We start from the raw sequence: 20,767 nt of genomic DNA, 5'->3' as shown, positions 1-20,767 counted from the left end.
GTGACATTGGTAAACATGAACAGATATTTCTTTCTCTCTTAAAAAAAATTAGCCGAGGATATGTTTTTATTGATTTTTTTTTTCTAAAAAGAATAAGGGGGAGAGAGACAGAAACATCGATGTGAGAGAGAAATATGGACTGCTTGTCTCAGGTCCAGCCCCTGACTGGCATCCAACTGGCAACCTAGGTATGTGTCCTCAGCAGAATTGAACCCAAACCTTTTGGTGTATGGGACGATGTTCCAACCAACTGAGCCACCCCACCAGAGTGTCTCTCTCTCTCTCTCTCTCTCTCTCTCTCTCTCTCTCTCTCTCTCTCTCTCTCTCTCTCTCTCTCTCTCTCTCTCTCATATAATGATGTATTTTGAGCCAGGCACTGATCTCAATTCTTTAAGTCTGCAGTATTAACTCATTTAACCCAGTACAACACCTGTAAGGGAGTCATTACAATTCTCTCCATCTGATGACTGGCGAACTGAAGTACCAAGAGATTAAAGAAATTGCTGTCATATAACTGTTTAGTGGGGTAGGTGGCATTCCAGCCCAGTCTGGCTATAGAATCTGTACTTTTAACCAGTGTGTTTTGCTTTCTTTCTTTGCATTTATCCCGTTAACATGATGTTAACTGCAAAATAAGATGTAAACTAATGAAAGCGGTGCGAAGGGTTAATGCTAAAGCACATCCGCGAGCTGGAAAACACACACACACACACACACACACACACACACACACACACACACACACACACACACACAAATAAACTAGCTAGCAAAGCCGGTTACAGCCCCCGCAGGATATTCAATGGGTCTCCTGTTTCTTTAAACTCTCGCTTTCGCTCTGGCTGACACTTTACAAAGCAGCTGTGGCGGCTGGACCACGCTGCCCCGCGCCTCCTCCCTCCACCCGCCTTTGGGGGTCTGGGGTTCGAAGGGGCTTCGCGGGGTCACTAAGCTTACCAGCTCTGGTTTGCTTTCCTCACACACCATCCACTGCCATACAAGCCCTCCCGGGACAGGAGAACTCTAATTAACCCTTTTGCGTCCAGAAAGAACCTCTTCACGGCCACGGTCCCCCGCAGTCTGCCCCCCCGCCCCGATTTCCCCCCCAACCCAGTCTGGCGCGAAGGCGACCCGAGAGCCTGGCGGTGCGGGGGCCACTGGCCGGAGGGCAAGCCAGGTGCAGGGATGGCGCCCAGGCGGCATGGAAGTGCCGCCCGCCCCTCCCCTCCTGGCTCGGCTTTCTCACTGCCTCCTGCCTCTCCCAGCGCTCAGGGCCGCCGGCTGCGGGGGCCGAGCCGTGCTGGAGTTACCCTCTGACTCTCCTTTGCATTGCTCCCCGGGTTTAATCTCTCGGCGACTCTTCTACCAGCTCCGAGGAAAGTGCAGCCATTGGACAGGTCGGTGCTAGCTGCCGGTTTCGGGGAGGAAGGTGGGAAAGGCTGGAGGAGCGAGGGGGAGGGAAGTGGGAGGAGGGTGCAGCGGCCGATCTGGCAAATTGCGAGCTGCCTTTCCTCCCCAAAGATTGGAGCAGGAGCGCTGGGGAGCGCGGCCACGGCGGAGTCTCCTCCGCCACCAAACTCCGGGGTTCGGTTGGGCTTGGGGCCACCTCCTCCTTAGCCAGGAGGAACCCTCTCTCAATAGGTTTCAGCCAGATTTTTTTCTACCCATTTCTTTGTTCTTCTTCCCTTTTTAAAAAAACAGTTTTGTTTTGTTTTTTTCTCCCTGACTTTGGATCTAAGAGTGCTGCAGCCTGAGCCTTCCCAGGGCTCAGCTCTTTGGGGCTGCCCATCCCTCCGGCGGCGAGAAAGGACGCGCGCCCGGCGTCGGGCATAGAAAAGAAGAAAAACTTGTCGGAGGGGTTTCGCCAGTCCACAGTGACCCCTTTCCGCAAACCCAAACCTCCCGCGGTGGCCAGCCCAAGATTGGGAAAAGTTCCTTCGGATCCGATTGCTCTCTTGGATTTGGAGGAGGCACCCGCGTTGGCTGTGGAATTGGATGTTTTGAACCCAGTGGAGCGCATCACGGGGGCTCGGAAGGCACCCGGGTGGCGCTCCCGGTGCGGAAGCTGAGTTTGCGAGGCCCGGCTGCTGGTGGTCTTTCCTCCCCGCGGTTGTGGTTTCGTGTCGGGGTGAGGGCTGCAAGTTGCGAAGAGAAACCCGAGGTCGGGAGAGGACTGCGCTCCCCCTGGTACGCCCTTCCTCTTCCTGGCTCCCGGGTGTGAAATCCCAGCGAAATTTACAAAGGCCGCCCTGTACCTCGGAGAACCTTCCACTGCGTTAAGCTCCGACCTCCCCAATCCCACTGTGAGCCCAGGGCGCCGGGGAAGGACTGGCGCGTAGGAAGAGGAGGAGGGAGGTCGCGGCGGCGGCGGCGGCATGGCGAGGTTCCCGAGGGCCGACCTGGCTGCTGCAGGAGTTGTGTTACTTTGCCACTTTTTAATGGACCGGTTTCAGTTCGCTGAAGGGGAGCCTGGAAACCAAATCAATGGTAAGATATGCTTTTCGAAAGCTTGTTGATTTTGTGTGCAGCTGAAGACCTCTCGGACACCTCCATTCCCAACCCACCCCCACCTCATCTGTGCTCTTAGGAAAGTTATTGCAGTTGCTTTTGGGGTAAACTTGGGCTTCCCAAATGGGGAGAATAGGGTTGGCTAGCGAAGGATGGAGGTGACCGTGGCTTTCATGAGGGTTCGGGCTTGCTTCACCTGAGCGCCAGGGGGTGGCACTGACTCCCCCAAGTCGCTCCGAGAGGACTCTGGTGTGAGAGCAAACCTCCTTCTGTGGATACCTCGCCCAGGAGCTGGCATCCCTGGGCTGTCTCATCTCCGGCTCCTCCTCCTTCCCTGCTGCCCGGAGAAACTGAAGGAACGCGTGATGGGGGCAGTGGGTGGAGGACTTGATGGCAGCCGGGATTGCAAGGCTCCTGTCAGCTGGAAAAAATTACCAGTGGCTGCACCTTTCTCCTCCAGGCAATCCCCAGTTTAGCTCCCTTTCGCCGTCTGGGGCCCAGCGGGTGCTAGCAGGGTATGTGTGGCGGGGCGCCGAGGAGCGTAGGAGGTGGCAAATGTAGGGCGGGCACGCCTCTGGTGACCAACCCCTGGTCCCATTGTCCTCCTCCGGCTGGCTTTGCAGACGGGCCTGAACGTGCTGGGTTCCTCCGAGTGCCCCAGCGCACAGCCCCGGCCCCCGCAACTTCCCAGTGCAGCGCCTCCTGCTCCAGCCGCAGCTCCAACCAGGTGCGCGTCCAGCGGGGAGCCGCGCCCCTGGGCGGGTGTGGAGCCCTCGGTGCAGCCCTCGGTCGGCCTCCGCTGGCTCTTCCAGGCGAGGCTCTGAGCCTGAGGTCCGCCCGCCTCCCGGGACCCTGCCCACTGCCCGCCCGTGCCTGTCCCCGCTTTCTGCCCCTCAGAAGGAAAGTGTAGAAACAGGCAGAGACAAACCTTGGCAGAAATTTGTGAACTCGGGGGGACTTCAAGAGTAGGTGAATTAAGAAAGAAAGAAAAAAACAAAACACCTGGAAGGGGAAAAAGAAAAGGAGACATTTCAGTTTACCGTAATAGGATTTTGATTTGTTTTAATTCTGGGAGCGGAGGGAGGGGGCTGGGGAGGAGAAGGGTAAGTGGTTCCTCAGAAAGTACAAAAGTGCCCGAAAATGTCAGACATGAAAGTGGCAGATGGAAGAAGGCGGGGAGGGCACCTGGGGATTCCAGGTGAGTGAATCTTGAAGGAGGTACTTGAATGAGATTTTATAAGCTGAAACCTAGGAGACAGACAGCCAAAACACTGTGTCTGCCTCAGGTGCAAATTCTTCGAGAAAGTACAGATTCAGGATTGGAGGGGTGTCTGTGCGTGTATAGAGAGGGCGGGGACAACATGATGATCACACTTTTAAAACTGAATAAAACGCAAATTTCCTGGAAGTTGATTTGTCTTTATCACATGCAGTGTTTCTCCATACTCGGACATAGGTCGTTCTTCACTAGGTGTTATTTAGATCAGTAGATCATACCTTCTGTTTATTTCTCTGATAACACTGATTAAACAAACAAACAACAAAAAAGACTTACCCCTCCAGGAAGCAATACATTTATTTTAAAAGGTGTCCACAGTAATTTTCATGGACTTTTTCATGAAATAAATAAATGCCTTAAGCATATAAGCAATTTAATTCATCTCAAAGGAAGTCAGAGTGGTGTGTGTGCCAAAATGCATCCCAAGTTGTTTATTTGAAAACTTAAATGGCACTGGAAGTAAATAATGCATTTACAGTAAAAAATAAAAGAAAGCAAGTGTTTATTTTTTCTGAAAAATTTTCATTAAAAGTATAATACTGAGAAAATAATATATACAATGAATTTACTATTCTAAGTTCTTAAATTGAAGATGAAATTCATTTCACTCTAAAATTGATCAGGTAGTTAAAAGCTTTTGCTTTGGGAGATATAAAGTACTTAAATTGTTCAACATAAATGTGCAGGTGCGGTAAACCAGCCCAATATTTTCTGGTGGAAAACTACTCTGAAAACCCATTTATTTATAGGATTGAGTAAAAAAGGAATAGTTTTAAATTTGTTGACAAATTTATTTGGAGACTTATTATAGACGGAAGTAGCTTCTTTTCTGGATATCAATTTACATATAGTTTTATGAAATAATCCTGGAATAAAATAGCCTACCGAATATATAAAATACAGCAATGAAATGGAAGAAAAAAATAGTTTCCAATTCCTATTAAAATAGTCTAGCTAAACGTTCAACACAGTAAATAACAAAGAGTCCAACAGTCTTGAAATTTGGAATGTAGCAATCAGGATTTTTATTACAGACATTTTGGCATTGGGGTGTAAAAATCTGATTTCATAACAGGGCTATTTTATTATGCATTACTTGAGTAATGCTGCAGTTGATTTTATTGCCACCAGAGGGCAGAAAAACTGCTATTTTCTTCTATTTCCAGTCCCCAAATCTCTGATTAATGATCCTCAATATTTTGTTTTTCCTATGTGTAATATTTTTTGGTATTTCAGCTTTTATAAACGAGTGACAGTTTTCTATAATGAGAGCTTGTTATATATTTTTTTTCATTGAAATTAACTAAATATAAATTCATTCAACCTCCTACATGTAAAAAGACCTATACTTTGAATACATTCTTATGGTGTAATAAGTGCAGTGGAAAAAACAAATACCCTCTTTTGTTTTATTGCTGGAGATTGTTAAAAAATTACTGTAGAATTCCCAAGAATATAGCTTTAAAATACCTCTCATTAAAAGGTCATTATTATATAATTAATTTAATTTAAGGATTGAATATACTTTATGCATATCTGCACAGTCTTTGCTCATACTAAGTAGTATATCTCAACACCAATACTTAGAATAAGTATTGGAATAATAAATCTCAAATCATCTTTATATTATAATACATTGATTTTTCAAAAACAATTTAGTAACAATGTCCAAGGAGAAAGATGTATTAATATCTTGAAAATTTCTAAAATTTAAGTGAGAAAAAAAGGCCTAAAATATGTAGTTAGATTTTTATTTGATTATTACTCTCAAGTGTAACTTAATGCAACAAGAAAGCTTATTATCACTACGCAGAGAGAACAAAACTAGTTTAGGACCCAAGGGGATTTTAACGTTTTAAACTTTCTAATATTGTTATGTTCTAGGAACAAGTAGTTTATTTTTAGGAGATTATTTACATTTATGTTCCTTGTTTCTCCAGTTGGGTATTTTATTTGTCTGTTTTCATTGGAATTACAAAACTTAGTGTGAAACATGACTGACTTGTGGAGTTTGTTATAAGAGTATCTCCAACTGCAAAAGACATGGATCAGGTAATCAGACAAATGACAGCCATTGCTTGTGATTGCATACAAAAATTTTTAAAATATGCAATGTGAGAGGCTTTCTCCTTTAGAGAATACATGCAAGTTGAAGCCTGAGGTTGGTTGTGCAAGTTTGGACTGTGACGTCAGTGTGATCTAGAACATTTATGTCAGAGATAAGGTTTTAGTTCATGGATGTCTGCATAGAGACTTTGAGTTAGTATATTTATAAAGATGAATGAATTGATCAACAACTGTGATCCTGAGACTGAAAGTCTTAGCCGTTTCCTTTAAATACAGTCTCTTCACTGTGGCTTTCAAGACCGTGTCATCTCAAACTACTTTTCCACCTCTCTCCTCTGTATGTTTTTTTAACACTAACCAAAGGTGGCTTCTTGATGTTCTCTGAGCATATATCATGTGTTGCTATCTCTTTGCCATTCCTTCTGCTCTTCCTCCCTAATCCATCTCCATCCATCCATCTTCTACTTTTCCCTTACAGGCTTCACAAAACGATGTGATGTTTTAGATCCCATAGAGAACTCTATGCCTCCTTTAAGGCTCTTGTTTAGCTCTGCTTGATATTATAGGAGTATTTTTTCCTTCCTTTTCTGCATCTCTTTCATGCATTCTCATCGACCACATCACATGCTCTGAAAATCACAGTCTACATAATTCACTTCTGAATCCCCTGAGGCATCTACCACCTAGACATGCAAAAACAGTTGTTGAACTGAGTGGAATTATAGTTCAAGCTAGATGGACTGTTGACTTGAAGGTCACCTTGGAAGGCATTTTCTTACCTCTATCACTTTTTCATCAGTAAGATGGAAATGAATATATAGATGGGCTTTACAGAATAATAGTTTAAAATGAGAGAATAGGATGCAGAGGTCTGCCCAACTGTTACAATACATCTAGTAGATGATATATATTTACACTAAATTTTCTATTAATATATAGAACTTTGAAAAAGTGTATTTTACCATCCTACTATACTTCTGGTTTCTGACTCAACTTTCTCTCATGTTCTTAATCTAACACCTTAAAGTATGGTGTGTACATGTGTGCGTTTGCATATGAAAATGTATACATATATAGCAGTGATAGTCTAATATCAGTGGAGATGAACACTGTTAAATAATTGCAGCATCCTGTGAAATTACTTTGGAACTGAACTGGGCTTAGGCCTCATGCCATTAACATATATAGAAGGAGGCTTTAAAAACGTAGTTTCATGAAACTTGTTATGGTAGTTGCTGTGGGGGCATGGTGGGTGGAGTTTTGCAATGCTTAGCGCAGAGTCTGCTTCCTGAGTGGCAGAGAGAGAGGGAGAGGGAGGGGCAGGGAGAGAGAGACAGAATCTTGTGTTTTACTAACAGAAATAACAGGTAATATACAGTTCTTCTGAACGGGTTTGTTTGTGTTTGTTTGTGTCTTCTGGACATTATGGATAGTGCCCAGATGTGTTACCTTTTACATCCTGGTTTCTTGAAAGCTCAGAGCACAATTAGTGGCCCACCTCCAACAAGTATTTGAACCTTCTGGGCTACATTTTGTGTACGAGCTTCCCCGGGTTTTCATCTTATCTTTCTTTCTCTCATTTATCTTTGTCCAGCTTTTCTCACTGAAAATCTTGTCTTGTATTTATACAAGAGACGGGAAAGAAGTATGATGCCTTTAGGATATTTAGGGATGATAAATAAGTAAATAAAAGGTAATGGCTATAATACATAAAGTTATATATTACTAAGTTGCTCTTCAGCTTTCCTTTAATCTAACTAATTCCAGTCCTTGCCTTTCTTTCTGAGCACATGTTCTTAAAGCTTTAATTACCTCGTACTGCTCTCTGAGAAGTCTTTTTTTCTTCACTAAGGTTCACACAGGATGTTTTTCCTCACCATCCCCAGACAATGATGCTGTTCATCTGAGGAAGTTCGGCAAAAAGACAGACTAAATAGTGATGCTTTTGTGAAGACAGTTTCTCTCAATATTTACTGAGTCATATATTTCCTGGCCCAATTAACAGAATGATATCTGAGGAAAGAATAGAATATATTATATTCTATGCTGTGTTGTAGCAAGACTTTGAACCCATTTCATATTCTTTGGATTGTTTTTATTTTGCCCTCTGTAGTTAAAAAGGTGGTGAGATATGGACTGATGGTCCAGATTTGGGCATTTCAATAGAATTAGAAGTCTTGTCAGGCACCTGTTTGGAATTAGTTTAGCCTATTAAAGATTGCAGATCTGAACATGGTGTGACCTTCCTTGAAATCCAGACTTTTAATCCCTTTCTCCAGAGGCCATCCAAAGGGATCTAAGCACTAGCAGCTCCTTTTCCCCTGAAAATTAAAATCAGCTGGCTTCATTGTTTCTGCTTCAGGCATTGTAGTAGAGAGTGGCCCGTGATTTTGTCAAGACAGGATCATAAAGGCCAGGATGCAGAATGACTTCCACTTGACTTTTCTGGACTCAATAAGTTCCTCCCGCTTCTCCACCTATTGTTTTTCACTCGTTAATTGGAAATTTGTCCTAGAATCCATATTGCTTAAAATCTCAACCTTTAGATTAATTACTTAGCTCACTGAGGCTTGGAGAATAGAGAGAGTATATGAAGAATTTGCCCAGTAGATAAACTTCATAAGAAACAAATATTTAAAAGTGAATTTTCTACATATTCCTCGGAGTGTTCAGTGATAGAAGTCTAAATAAAGATGATTTTTTTTTAACACATGATGTTTGTGTCCCCTGGTATATTTAGATTAGGATAATGTATTCTTCAGTCCAGTTGGGAGGTGGAATATTCAAAATGCAATGATGGTTTTTGCGTAGTTGCTCCTATCTTCTTCTCACTGAAACCATAATCTGACACCCAATAATATATTTATTTCCTTAAGCCCTAAAAAGGGAGTAAGGTAGGCAGGGTTTATAATTATAGATGATGAGATTCACAAATAATAATGATTTTCAAGATGTGAAATAGTCTTGAAGGTCCATTTCAGGTATAGCTCATGCTGAATCTATCTATACTAATAAAAGAGTAATATGCTAATTAGACCGTGAGACCTTCTGGAGACCTTTCGGTCGTCCTTCTGGACAAAGCCATGGTGGCGGGGCCAAGGCAGAGGCGGTTAGGGGCAATAAGGCTGGCAGGGGAGGGCAGTTGGGGGCGATTGGGCTGGCAGGGGAGGGCAGTTGGGGGCAATCAGGCTGGCAGGGGAGGGCACTTGGGGGCGATCAGGCAGGCAGGCAGGCAGAGGCAGTTAGGGGTGATCAGGCATGCAGGCAGAGAGGTTAGGGATGATCAGGCAGGTAGGCAGAGGGGTTAGGGGCAATCAGGCAGGCAGGCAGGCAGGCAGAGGCAGTTAGGGGCAATCAGGCAGGCAGGCAGGTGAGCCATTAGGAGCCAGCAGTCCCAGACTGCAAGAGAGATGTCTATGACTGTCGGTTTAGGCCCGATCCCACAGGGGTCCCCAATTGGAGAGGGTACAGGCTGGGCTGAGGGAAAACCACTAGTTATATATGTTTGCTTAATTATAAGGTACGAACCTAGACTGTAGCTACCACTGACCCAATGAAACTAATTATTGAACTGGTGTATATTTTTTCATTTGTTTGGTCAAAAGAATCACTTACCTTTCTGCAGGTAGAGCTGGAAGCAAGTCCAATGTTGCATTGGACTTATTTTAATGTCCCTCTCCTTTTTCTGCTATTTACTTCAATGCATTGAGAAAGGTCTATACATAAATTGCATTAATGTAATCTGCATTCTAAATTACTCATAAAAAGTGAGTGTGAGATGGTATTTAGTATACTGAATCACATTCTCAGTGACTATGGGATCTTGTATTTAAATCAATCCTGTCCTGAATTTTTGATTAAAAAATAACCTCTTAATTATTTTGCTAGTCCATACTTATGTTTAAAATTAGCTAAAGTATACTACATATGCATAATTATTTCAAGAATTATATCATTTGATATTATCTATTTTAATTCTATTTAGTATTTGTATAGGTCATAGGAATATACACCTTTGAGTATTTTTTTGGTAATTTAGCCATTTAAGTAGACAATCAACTTGTTATTAATCTAGTTTCTAGTTGCTAATTTACATGATATTTTGGATCTATTTTTAGGATTTTTTAATTGCAATTATTTACAGTGTGATAATATTTGAAGAAGCAAAAACTGAACTAAAAGACATTATTGTTGTGTATTTGAATTTTTGTTCTTTGGTTCTTGTTTGGAGTGGGAATAGAAAGGGCCATTTGAGTTTTTTGTCACACAACAAAAGTTCAAAGAATATTAAAACATCTATCTGAAAACTCTGGATACCCTGTAAAAGTAAAGCTGACTTGTAAGGGTAAAAATTGCCATTTTACATTTTAGTTTGATTGAAAGCATTCTTGCTATATTACAGAAATATCACTTGATGTTTTATATCATATGTTTAACATCAGAGGATAGTACATGTCTTGCATAATGTACATGTCTATGTGTTTTGATTCATAATTTGGATTTTAAAATTTTACATATTCTTAAAATGTTTATTTCAATCAAATTAAATGAATTTTATGAAAACTTTTTATTTGACATGAAGTATGTATAAAACTATTTCCTGTGTCAGAATATTGTGGTGACATTTGTTAATATACTAAGACTAGTAAAATACTGATGATTATGTTACAAAACAGTTCTGATGGAGGCTGAGTTGTGTAATGTTCACCTCACTTGCTGTATTGTACACATGTATTACATGTGCTAGTGTTGGCCCTGCTTTTTCCACAATTGATTTATCCAGCCTTCCATCAGTGAGAAATTATACTGGTTTGCACACTGGTGCTATGCCTATCCTTGCATATGTTTCTTCCTATGCAGGAGTGACTCGGCTTCTATTTAGAGGTGGAATTCATAAGTTATTGGGCTTGGGATGTTCTATAAAAGATAAATCCTGGGATAAGTCCTGCTAGATCTTCCAAGATTAAGTACTTCAAAGACAAAGAGAGGGTATTTAAAACCCTGATAATTATCATTTTATGGATATCACAGTTTTACTTACTTTGCTTCCTAATGAGTCTTTATATCCGGTGGCAAGCACTTCCTCCTTATTCTTGATTTTCAGAAGTGTCCTAGCTATTCTAGGAGGCTCTTTGCTTTTCTGTATCTATTTTAGAATAAACTTTTCAGTTTTTGCTAAAAAAAAAATCTGTTGGACTTTCTATTGAAGTCACATTAAATCTCAGAGTCATTTGGTAAAGATTTCAATTTCCTAATTTAAACGATGTAATTTTTTTCTACATCCGAACAAGTGCCACAGTGCCTCTTAACAAATTGTTAATAGTGGCTGTTTGGCAGTGACCTTTTTCAGTTGATACATGTTCCAAGATTGGGGGTTAGTGATGTTTCCCTGTTCATATCATGAAGCTAACCATACATCTAATTGTTTCTTATGAAATACAGGGAGAAATCATTGGTTAATTAAAAGGAACAACTCAACTTCTTAGGAATTACCACAAATGAGGGGTGAATCCCAGGCAAATACTACATGGAAACGATGACATTTTTACAGTTTCCCTTGACTAGCATTGCAGTTCGGAGCAAGACTTTAAGTTTGCTGCTTTAGGAGAAATAGCCCGGTGAGAATGGCAAAATCCCCTGGATTTAGGATTCTTCCATGAGAGATTTACCTGAAAGAGCATACACTACAGATTGCTACCATTTAAAGGTAATAGACTCACGGATTTGTTTAGACTCCAGGCATTTATATATTAGTGGTTTATAATTTGCTTGATTTGAAAGTCCTAACTTCACACCCATCTCAGCACAGTTTATCCCTGGCTATTGCTCTGAACTCATGCATGCTGATCTGGGTATTTTTTTAATCGCGAGTAGATGGACAAGCCGGGCAGTCTGTTTTATTTCTTTATTATTTAGCCTTCATTATCTTTTAAACATCTGTTGTTAATTTCAGATATTTTTAAAAACAAGCACGATTCAAAGTCATTCTGCAGATGATAGTCTGGTCTGGACATTGCAAAACAGCTTTATGTGGAAAGCCAAATTTGTGCAATCTCCGTTTTGTGAAGCTGTTTTTAGAAGAGAGGTTTGTAAGACAGGCCCAGCCAATAAGAAGATGCCTTTTCTAAAACCAAGCACTGATGTTTGACTTTAGACAGCTTTTCTCCATGCCCCAGTTCCCCTATCCCAGCTCTGGCAGGCTGTCATCCTTTCTAACCTAGTTTACTCAGTAGCTTCCCACCTTGCCTCCAAAATTGTCCTGCTGGAACCCATTCTTCATTCCACTGACTGAAAGATCTTTTGCAAATGCAAATAGGGCTGCTTATTCCAACTGCCCCTGGTTTACCTCTCTAGGTTTAAATTCCTCACATCATCCCTCTTACTCTCCCAAGTTTCCCACACATTCTCTTTCTTCTGAAACTGCACAAACCATTCGCTCTTCTCGGAGCACCCTTTCCTCTTTTTTTTTTTTTTTTTTTTTTTTTTTTTTTTGGCTATTTGCCCTTTGGGTCAAAGCTTCAACTTGATTTTTGGCACATCATGTCATTTCTTAGTGTTTCTCTGCCAACTCCAAGTCTGAGATGAGTGCCTCACCAAAGTGCACGCTACACTCCTTGTCCTGTCACTTATCATCAATACTGTAATTAGTCATGTGTGTACTTGCAATTAGTCCTAATGTGCCCAAGGTTAGAGGCCATATGTGACTGATCATCATTGTATCACTAGCTCCAAGTATAGGGAAACCCTTTAGAAAATTTGTTGAATGAAGAAACAATCTTGTTAGTGTTCGACTTGTATGATGCTGCTATATTTGCTCAGATGTTTTTGTACCTTATTTTTACGTATTTCATAGGGCAAAATTCCAATTTGTCTTGGACCTCAGGCCAATTAATCTTTCCCCAAATGTTGCATATATATTCTAGAAGAGAAAGGGTGTTTATTTTATTTTTTAAGTTTTTCTAGGAGTTGCTGTATTAGAAAGATATAAATCTAAAACCATCTATAGGTGGTTTTAGACTTCCTAATAGCATAAGCCAGAAAATTCCAGAGTTGACTTGAGATTTATTACTTGCCACTGTAAGAGTCTTTTATACTTTGCCACTGTAAATACATCAAAGTTTTAATTATATTGCTATTTGAACAATTATTTGATTGAGGATTATGTTCCCCACTAAATTGTAAACTCTGTGAAGGTAGGATTCATGTTTGACTTACTTTCCTCTTTTTTTTTTGCACTTAATCATAATGCTTGGTATATAGAAGACATTCAGTAAATAACTGTTAAATGAATTTTCTGCATAAGTTCAATGGTTGGAGTGTCATGTTAGTGACCACCAACATAATTCAAATTTCAGACATCAGGTGACATTCATCAATAGAGTTAAAAGTAATAGAATCTTCCCTGCTAAATGTGAAATGCTCAGGAACCTCTGGATTTTTAAAGACTAATTTATTTCTTATTTTAACATTTCTTTTCTTTCATTTACTGATGAAATCTTAGGACAGCTAGCTGGCTTGCATTTACACATATACTGCTTACCTTTTCAGATAAGTTCACTAAAACACTTTATAATCAGAGCCCCATCCTAGGAAGTTAACTTGTCACCCAAGTGAATTGTGTAATCTCTTATTTACCCTCAAAAGCAAGTATGAATGAAGTCAAAGTATTATATTCTTGCTTCAAAGTAGATGACTCAGCAGAATTTTGTTTCCTGTCCTCAGCTCAGGCAGAGAAAAGAAAACTGTTTCTGGGAGCTTTGTCTCATTTTACGTAACATGGATTTACTAATAAATAAAATCTTTGCGTGTTCTTTTAATGCATGTTTTATTGGAATAATGTTCTTCAGATCCAAGTCTTGCCCTAGGCTATGGCTGAGTAAGGGGGAGGATTCTGGAAAAAAGCAATGCTTTGCATTCCACAACCTAGTCATGCAAGTCAAAGCCTGTTGGAGGTGCAGTCTGCAAACCATATGCCTGTTCACATGACCATAGAAGCTTTAAGTCTTAATTTTTCCTAGACCTACAACAGTACCTGTGCACCTGATTACTAAACCAACCTGGAGGGAGGAAGGTCTGTAGGAGGAAAAGCAGATCATGAGAATTGATGAGGAGGGGGTCATCTGGGAATTTAGTAAGAATGTTTTAGATGGAAAAATGGTGGCCAGTTAGTACCAGATTTCTCTAAGATAGGTGATGAATGGGAGAGGAGAGAGTAGTGACATGAATGAAACTACAGACTTTTAAAAAGCATGCCTGAGAAAGAAATGGGAGAGGAAGTAACCAAAGGGGACCATATGGGCAAGAGAGGGTTTTTCTAGAATTGGAGATTTGAGCCTGCCTGTAGGGGGAAGCAGCCAGTAGATGCATAGGCAGATTGAGAATATAACTAGGATGTAAATGCATTAAACTATTTTAGAATTGTCTTTGGGAAGATGATCTAAGCTCTCCAAAAATTCAACCTGATTTGAGGAACTCTTTATTATATCACATGTAAGAAAATTGCTGTGACATCTAATAAAAATTTAATTAAAGCTTAGATGAAATCACATTTATGAAATCCCACTTATGAATCATTACATCCATGAAATATCTCAAATAAAATAGTTTGTTAGAAAGATAATCTTATCTTAAGAAGTAGCAGCAGGAAAAATGAATGTTTCATTTATTTATCAGTTAAGTCTAGGTTACCAAATGGGTATAACATGATAAGTAATAGCTGCATTAGAAAAAAGAGTATTTAAATTATTTGCTATGTTTCAGGCATTTTTTATTTTAAGCCAACATGACACCTTGAAGAAAAAGGGAGTAATGGCCTCATTGCTTTTTTTTTTTTTTTTTTTTTTTTTTTACCAATAGGGAGACCAGGAATTAAAATAACAAACTGAGGAAAAGGTGTTGTTTTTCTTCACTGTACTTAATTTTAATGACTGTTTTCAAGATGAGTTTTTATAGTGATTAAAACAGTGTCTAGCACTTAGTAGGTCTCAATAAATATTTGTGAACTATGTTTTTTTTTTTAACATTTATTTGTATTTAAGTAATGGAAGTAAGGATCAAATATTTTTTCATAAACTTATTGGAACTCTCTCCTCACTGATTAAATTTTATAAAAGAGGTATTTATTTCCTCCCAATATTGCCTTCAAGGTGATTTAGAGTTTTATAAACAGTTTCTTTATAAAATTGTTAAGACTATAAAAAGACTGATTGTTATAATCTGTAACATGCTACCCAGCAAGACATTCCTGACCAGCTTGAAGTTAAAAAAAATAAATAAATAAATAAGGTATTAGTCTTATGCAAGTTTGAAATTAAAAATGAGAATAAAAGTTAAAACCAACAAACCCTTCTTATCTGTAGCTTATCTTTCAGGATAGATTACAAATTTGTAATTAGTCATTGAAAGATTGCTCTATGCTCCCAGTTGGTGTGTGCGTGCGTGTGTGTATAAAAGGGAAGGTAATGAATGAGTAGGGAGGAAAAATGACATGGCTGAGGTCAAGTTCTGATAATTTGATGATGCTATGGATGTACCATAGGCAGTTACTTAGTTTGCGTTTTTGTAAATGATCTGTCCTATTTTAACTTTGTAATACATTGCAGAGACTAAAACAACAAAGTGCAAAATTAATGAATTTTGTTTTATAAGACATGCAGAAATGCTAATATTGAATATAAATGTGCATCAATGTACAGTGATCCTTCAGCTTGGAACTGAATTTGTTAGGTCATTTGTCATTGTTTGTCTATGTAAATTGCTTTGTCATATGCTTTCCTGTAAATCAGAAACACAGGCCTCTCCTTGTTTTTTATTTAGTTTATTTCTTATGTACTTAAGAAATAAATATTAAGACACTTAATATTTAACCTGACAATTTATTAATAAAAAGCTACTATGATAAAGCCACTTAGTCTTTCAAATACTTGCATTTTGGTGAAACAAAAATTAAAAAAACTAGTTATAATTTGCTAAATGTATATAACTTTTTCTTAGCAAAATTTCCAGGCTCTAAATGATCAGATATCTAGAGTAGACTATGTAATGCTTTATTTATGTATAAAACAATGAACACAATACAATTTTTTTATATTTTACATATTTGCAAATATATTATACATACTATAAACAGTGTTTTCCAATGTGTAATAATAAATACAGCATTAGAAATTTGTAATCAAGTATATTTACATCCCAGTAAAAAAAGATAAATCAGGTTGTTTGTCTCCTAAACTTAATGGGCATTTTGAAACAGTTTTAAAAAGTGCAAGCTAAAATGAATTTAAGTCAATTATTTAACCCTATAGAGCAACGATTGAAATATTGGACTGATAAAGAACAACTAAATTTGTAGCTTCCATACAACCAGAAAGCCTTCCGTGAAGTCTTCCCATATTTCTTTGCCTTTTTCTGTGTTCCTGCATGTTTTCTGTGTTCCTGGCAATCAGTTGTACATTTTATTGTATAACTAGAGGCCCCGTGCATGAAAATTCGTGCACTCGGGGATCCCTCAGACAGGCCTGCACCCTCTCACAGTCCAGGACCCCTCAGGGGTGTCCACCTGCTGGCTTAGGCCTGCTCCCCAGGAGCTCGGACCTAAGCTGGCAGTCAGACATCCCTCTGGCAGCCTGGAAGCCCTAGGGGGAGCAGGCCTAAGCAACAGTCAGACATCCTTAGTGCTGCCAAGGAGGCGGGAGAGCCTCCCACCACTGCTGCTGCGCTTGCAGCCGTCAGCCCGGCTTGTGGCTGAGTGGAGCTCCCCCTGTGGGAGCACACTGACCACCATGGGGCAGCTCCTGCATTGAGCGTCTGCCCCCTGGTGGTCAGTGCACATCATAGTGACCGGTCATTGACTGTCATTCCGCCTTTAGGGTCAATTTGCATATTACCCTTTTATTATATAGGATTGCTGCATCAGTAAGTCTTGTCTCTTGGGCAATTGCACACAGTTTGCCAGAAAGGACTTGAGCAATACTCATGTACTGATTTGTCTGTTTTTGACCTGAAGGATAAAGGACTTGGTGCTCTTCCATTTTCAACAGTGGAATTTGTGGGGTAAGAGTTAACTGCACATCTGATGTTTGATTTGGCTGCTTCTAGTTTCTCCTGATCTGCGTGTGGGCAATCCCATAGCAGGCGATGGGTCCAATTGCACAGGTGCTGGGCCTGGGGCATAGATGGAAGCTGTGAGTGGTGCTAGTTGGAGCAGACCTGAAAGTCAGAGAGATGTACACAGGAGTGAACTCAGCCCCATCACTTATTTTTTTGTTTTTGTTTTTTTGTTAATCCTCACCTGAGAATATTTTTTCCATTGATTTTCTAGAGAGAGTGGAAGGGAGAAAGGAAGGAGGGGGCAGAGAGAGAGAGAGAGAGAGAGAGAGAGAGAGAGAGAGAGAGAGAGAGAGAGAAAGGTATTAGTATGAGAGAGAGAGAGACAGACAATGGCCGGGGTTCAAAACTGCAACCTAGGTATATGCCCTTGACCAGGAATCGAGCCCACTACTCTTACGTTAGCCATCTGATGCTCCAAACACTGAGTAACACAGGCCAGGGCACTACCACTTCTTTGGTTTGTTAGCTAAGAACCTGCTTCACTGTTCTAAGTTACTTTCAATAATGCACTAAAGGGTTATTGGAAGATTTAAATGAATACTGTATGCAGACCTCTAGCTTTTGATATACTCCACAACTACAATAAAATATCACCTAATTTAATAAAGTTAGGACTCTTTTGTCAGTAAATGAGAGAAATCCAACTTGAATGTGGTGGGGCTGCATAGAGGGGGGCTGAGGGGAAGAAATGGGGCACATCTGTAATAGTGTCAATAATAAAAAACAAAAAGTATACAATGCTATCTGTTTTCCATGGCTTGAAGGCCCCTGTGAGCAGGTCCCTGCCTACCTGTTTGATCTCATCACAAACCAGAAGTAATTATTGTTCACTTCCCCTCACACAGGATATGCTTCAACTCCTGTTTCGTTCTTGTTTCTCAGCTCTCAGTTTAAATGTCATCTTTTTATAACAGTCCTGCTGACTACTTAGTAGACAGTAGCCACTCTCTGAAATTACCTATTATTCTCTTACCTTTGTTTCTTTATTTTTCCACATATTATTCTCTCCCTTGTCGGGTTAGGGACCTGGTCTACTGTTCATTGCTGGATGTTAACCCGAGGCGTGGTACACTGCAGGTTCTCAACCACTGCCTGTTCCAGGAATGATCTCTCTTCTTGAAAACAAGCAGACAGAGCTAGGTTGGGATTAGGGTCAGCTCCATTTCCAGAAGGAAGAGAGGATGGGTAGGCAAAATAAAGAGGCTGCTACACACTTACTTGACACTTTAAACTCTGCAAAGCATTTAACAATATAATATCTTATTTAAACTTCATACCAATCCATTAACTTTTCTCCCATTTTAAAATTGTGGTAAAATATATACAACATAAAATATACCATTTTAACCATTTTAAGTGTACACTTCAGTGGTATTGAACACATTCATAATGTACAACCATCACCACCATTCGTCTACTTCCATAACTCTTTTCATCATGTTAAATTGAGACTCTGCACCCATTAAACAATAAATTCCCATTTCCCACATCCCCCAGCCCCTGGCAAACACCATTCTACTTTCTGTCTCTATTGATTTTGACTACTCAAGTACCTCATATAAGAAGAATTATACAGCATCTGTATTTGTCTTTTTGTGACTGGCTTATTTCACTTAACATGATGTCCTCAATGTCCATTCATGTGGTAACATATGTCAGAATTTCCTTTCTTGTTAAGGCTGAATAATGTTCTGTTGCATGTATATGCCACATTTTACTTATCATTCATGCACGATTGGACACGATTGGCTTCCATGGCTTAGCTATTGTGAATAATGTTGCCATGAACATTGACTCTTACCAATAAGGGAAAAGAAGCTCTAGGAGGTGAAGAGACTTTTCTGAGATGATACCAATAGTAAGAATAGGTAATGAACCTATGGCTCCAGAATTCAAATTTGGTCTTCTCTCTGCCATGCCACAGACAATTATGTAGTGAACTTTCTCCCTAACCTTTCCAATTATTTGTATACTAGAGGCCCGGTGCATGAAATTCGTGCATGGGTGTGTGTGTCCCTCAGCCCAGCCTGCACTCTCTCCAATATGGGACCACCCCGGTAGGATCAGGCCTAAAAGGGTAGTCGGACATCCCTCTCACAATCCAGGACTGCTGGCTCCCAACTGCTCTCCTGCCTGCCTTCCTGATTGCCACTAACCACTTCTGCCTGCCAGCCTGATCACCTCATAACCACACCCCTGACAGCCTGATTGATGCCTACTGCTCCCCTGCCAGCCTGGTCACCCCTAACTGCCCTCCCCTGCAGGCCTGGTCACCCCAACTGCCCTCCCCTGCAGGCCTGGTCCCCCCCCCCAACTGCCCTTCCCTGCAGGACCGGTCACCCCCAACTTCCCTCCCTTGCAGGCCTGGTCCCCCCCAACTGCCCTCCCCTGCAGGCTTGATCTCCCCCAACTGTCCTCCCCTGCAGGCCTGGTCTTCCCCCCCCAACTGCCCTTCCCTGCAGGACCGGTCACCCCCAACTTCCCTCCCTTGCAGGCCTGGTCCCCCCCAACTGCCCTTCCCTGCAGGCTTGATCTCCCCCAACTGCCCTCCCTTGCAGGCCTGGTCCCTCCCAACTGCCCTCCCCTGCAGGCCATCTTGTGGTGGCCATCTTATGTCCACATGGGGGCAGGATCTCTGACCACATAGGGGCAGCCATCTTGTGTGTTGGAGTGATGGTCAATTTGCATATTACTCTTATTAGATAGGATATGTGTTTTCTTGATCATAGTCAAGAAATTAAAATTTTCTTGATTTCGTATATACTGAAGTGACCTTTAGCTAATTTGTACTTTGTAAGTATCATAAAATCAATAGCTTGTACCATTTACTTCAAAATCTCCTATTCAGGGCCATGGCTATTTTTTTCTCCAAGAAACCTTTTTCAATGAAGAGGTTTACTTATGGCACCAATTGAGATTATTATTCCTTAAGGATACTTACTGTCTTCGGGTTAGTATTCAATAAAAATCAATTGGTAAAAAGTATTTATTTTTCATGTGCATTTCTTAGTACTTTCTTTCACCGATACTTCGTATCTAGGAGAGATAGCAAAAAGCAGATGGCTGTAGAAAATATAAAGAACTTCAATTACTCTAAGAGATATTTTAAGTACTAATTGCATAATTCAGCTTTATATATGTTGTGCTTAACACTGGTGACACTTTGGTTATCTTTATTGCAGTTCTGTTTGGGAATTTTAGTATAATTGTAGTCTCTTCAAACAGTTTGAATTATAATTAATTGGAATTAATTTTCATGGTAATTCTGTAATTGGAATCTAAGAATAAATAAATATGATATAATTGCTGATTTTCGCAATCGGTTGGTCGATTAGAAAAGTGGTGACAAATGCCAACTGGGTGGTGGAGATCACTCATGAACTTTGATGACTCCATGTTGAAAGTTTAAGCCACGCCCCTCAGAATCAATGCTGAAGATCACGGCTTTGCTACCTTTAGCGGAGAAGCCAGGTAAGGATGCCTAGACGCAGCTCACACTGACCTTAGAGATCTGGCCTGCATTTGATTCCTGGTCCCGTGAATTATTAATTCTGTGATTTGGGGAAGTTGCTTCATCCTCAGTTCCTTGGTTTTCTCATCTGTAAAATCACAATGATAATGCTCACCTCACAAGATATTTGTGAGGATTAAAATGTAAAATGTGGAAAATCCTTAGAAACCCATCTGGGGCATATTGAATAATCACTAATGATAGATATTACAGATATTCAATACATATTCATGTATACTAGTGTATTCTTTTAAATGTAGTGTTTGAACATGCATCTATTTATTTTCCTGTCA

The 20,767-nt window shown here is 40.5% G+C and overlaps 1 protein-coding gene across 1 annotated transcript in view; it reads left to right on the top strand.

The window, feature by feature from the left end:
- Positions 1-1,513: 1,513 nt before the first annotated feature.
- Positions 1,514-20,767, top strand: part of PLXDC2 (plexin domain containing 2) — a 426,562-nt gene continuing 407,308 nt past the window's right edge. Inside the window, exon 1 of the mRNA XM_080661690.1 lies at positions 1,514-2,487. Within this exon, the coding sequence (XP_080517816.1) occupies positions 2,376-2,487 (112 nt within the window). The 5' untranslated portion in view covers positions 1,514-2,375. The remainder of the gene's footprint in view (positions 2,488-20,767) is intronic.

The sequence above is a fragment of the Plecotus auritus genome (genome assembly GCF_963455305.1).
Source record: "Plecotus auritus genome assembly, chromosome: 1".
Classification (NCBI taxonomy): domain Eukaryota; kingdom Metazoa; phylum Chordata; class Mammalia; order Chiroptera; family Vespertilionidae; genus Plecotus; species Plecotus auritus.
This window is presented reverse-complemented; position numbering and strand designations above follow the sequence as displayed.